The 1,884-nt window shown below is 24.5% G+C and overlaps 1 protein-coding gene across 1 annotated transcript; it reads right to left on the bottom strand.

Annotated features, from left to right (window-relative positions):
• Positions 1-162: 162 nt before the first annotated feature.
• Positions 163-1,611, bottom strand: ENU1_121780 (protein kinase domain containing protein; the record flags this gene model as incomplete). Its single annotated transcript, XM_008859836.1, has 1 exon — positions 163-1,611. The coding sequence occupies one exon, from the start codon at positions 1,609-1,611 to the stop codon at positions 163-165; it is 1,449 nt and encodes a 482-aa protein (XP_008858058.1).
• Between the last annotated feature and the right edge of the window lie 273 nt (positions 1,612-1,884).

The raw sequence follows: 1,884 nt of genomic DNA, 5'->3' as shown, positions 1-1,884 counted from the left end.
TTTTCAAAGAATTATTCATAGGAAAATGAAATGTATTGTTTTGAATGATATTAAAAATTACCAATTTCATAATATTTTAGATGTTGTATTTCATCAAAAAATAAAGTAAAAAGAATGTTTTTAATGTAAAAAGAATAATAATAATGAAAAAGAAATGAAAAATTAAAGAATAGGTTCTTGTTGTTGTATAATTTGTTCTTTTAATGAAGTAAAAAATTGATAAATTTCTTGAAGTTGAGGTCTTTGTTCTATTTCTTGATTCCAACATTGTTGAATTAATGATTTAATTGATAAATCTACTGTATCAGGAATAGTTGGTCGTTTTCCTTTTGATATTTCAAGAGCTGCATCCCATGCATTAGAAAAAGGTCGTTCTGGATATAACATTTTTTCTTGATAAATTTCTAACATACTCATTCCAAGAGAATAAACATCAGATTCTTTTGTACATTCATTTCCTTTTAAAACTTCAGGTGCATTGTAATATGTTGATTGTAACATTTCTTCTTCATTTATAGTTAATTTTGGTAATCCAGTCATTTGAGAAATATTCCAATAATGTCCTAATTTACAACAAACTGTTGATTGAATATTAAGTGAAACAATTAACATATTTGTTGGTTTAATATTTCCATGAATTTGTTTATTTTGATAAAGAAATTCTAATCCTTTACAAACATCTTCAAATATTTTTGCTCTTAATAATGGTTGCATTTCTCCTCTTCTATAACATGTTCTTGCATTTCCATGTTCTGCATATTCTAATATCATACATTCATGTTCTGGTGTTGTAACTGCTCCAATAATATTAATTAATAATGGTGATCTTAATTTTGTTAATTCTTTTAAACTGTTTATAAATCGTTCATATGAATTACTATTCCATTTTAAATTTAGTCTTTTAATAATTACATTCTGATTATTATATTTTCCTGTTGAAACAATACCATTATTTCCATTTTTAATAGTATCTATAAATTCAATTTCTTTATAATCAATTAAAATACTGTCTTCTCCTGTTACATTAATATAAAGAGGAGTAATCATTTTATCATCATCTTCAATATTTTCTTCTGAAATACCATCAAATGTTATTAATTGAATTGCTTCATATTCTTTGCATGTACATAATAATGTGATTGTAAAATAAACATTAATAGATGAATGTGGTCCTAATATGGCTATTCTTGGTTCACATTCTATACTATATTGTGATGAATTCGATTCAATTTTAAATGTTTTTTCTATTTCACTTGGGTTATACACATTAATTTCATCATGAAACGCTTTATTTATTTGCATAACTCTTCCTTCATTTTCAAATGTTAATGTATTTTTACTTACTGTTAATGGAAAATTATTAAATTCAACTTGTGTATATTTATAAGTATTTCCTTTTCTTGTTGTTCTTCTTCTAGATAATATCCAAGCAATTATAACAATTATTAGTACAATTAAAATTAATATTGTTGATCCAATACTAATTGCCATTATCCATTCTTTAGATTTAATACATTCTCCTTTTACATATAAATATCCATTTGGACAGATGATTCGTGGTTGAGGGTCAATTGAAGTGTCATTGGAACTAGTGTTATTTGTTATATTCATTTGTTAATTTATTCTTTTTTTTTATTCAGTTCTTTTCTTCTCTTCTTTCAATTCTCATTTAAACTTGAAAATAAAAATTAAAAAAGCTCCAGATACTAGCCACTCACCATGATAATGTCTGACTGGAGCGGCAACAATTATCTTCATTGCTTTCAATATTTAAGTGTTTGAATTATTATGAAATGACTCTAACTATTAGTTGTTAGTTATTATGGGTTTTTTAAATCTTTAAAAAGGGTTAAGAAGAATATTCAAAGAAAAGTCTTTGGATTT

The sequence above is a fragment of the Entamoeba nuttalli genome, assembly GCF_000257125.1.
Source record: "Entamoeba nuttalli P19 unplaced genomic scaffold asmbl_5151, whole genome shotgun sequence".
NCBI classification, from domain to species: Eukaryota; Evosea; order Mastigamoebida; family Endamoebidae; genus Entamoeba; species Entamoeba nuttalli.
Note: the sequence above shows the minus strand (reverse complement) of the source record. Positions and strands in the feature narration are given on the sequence as shown.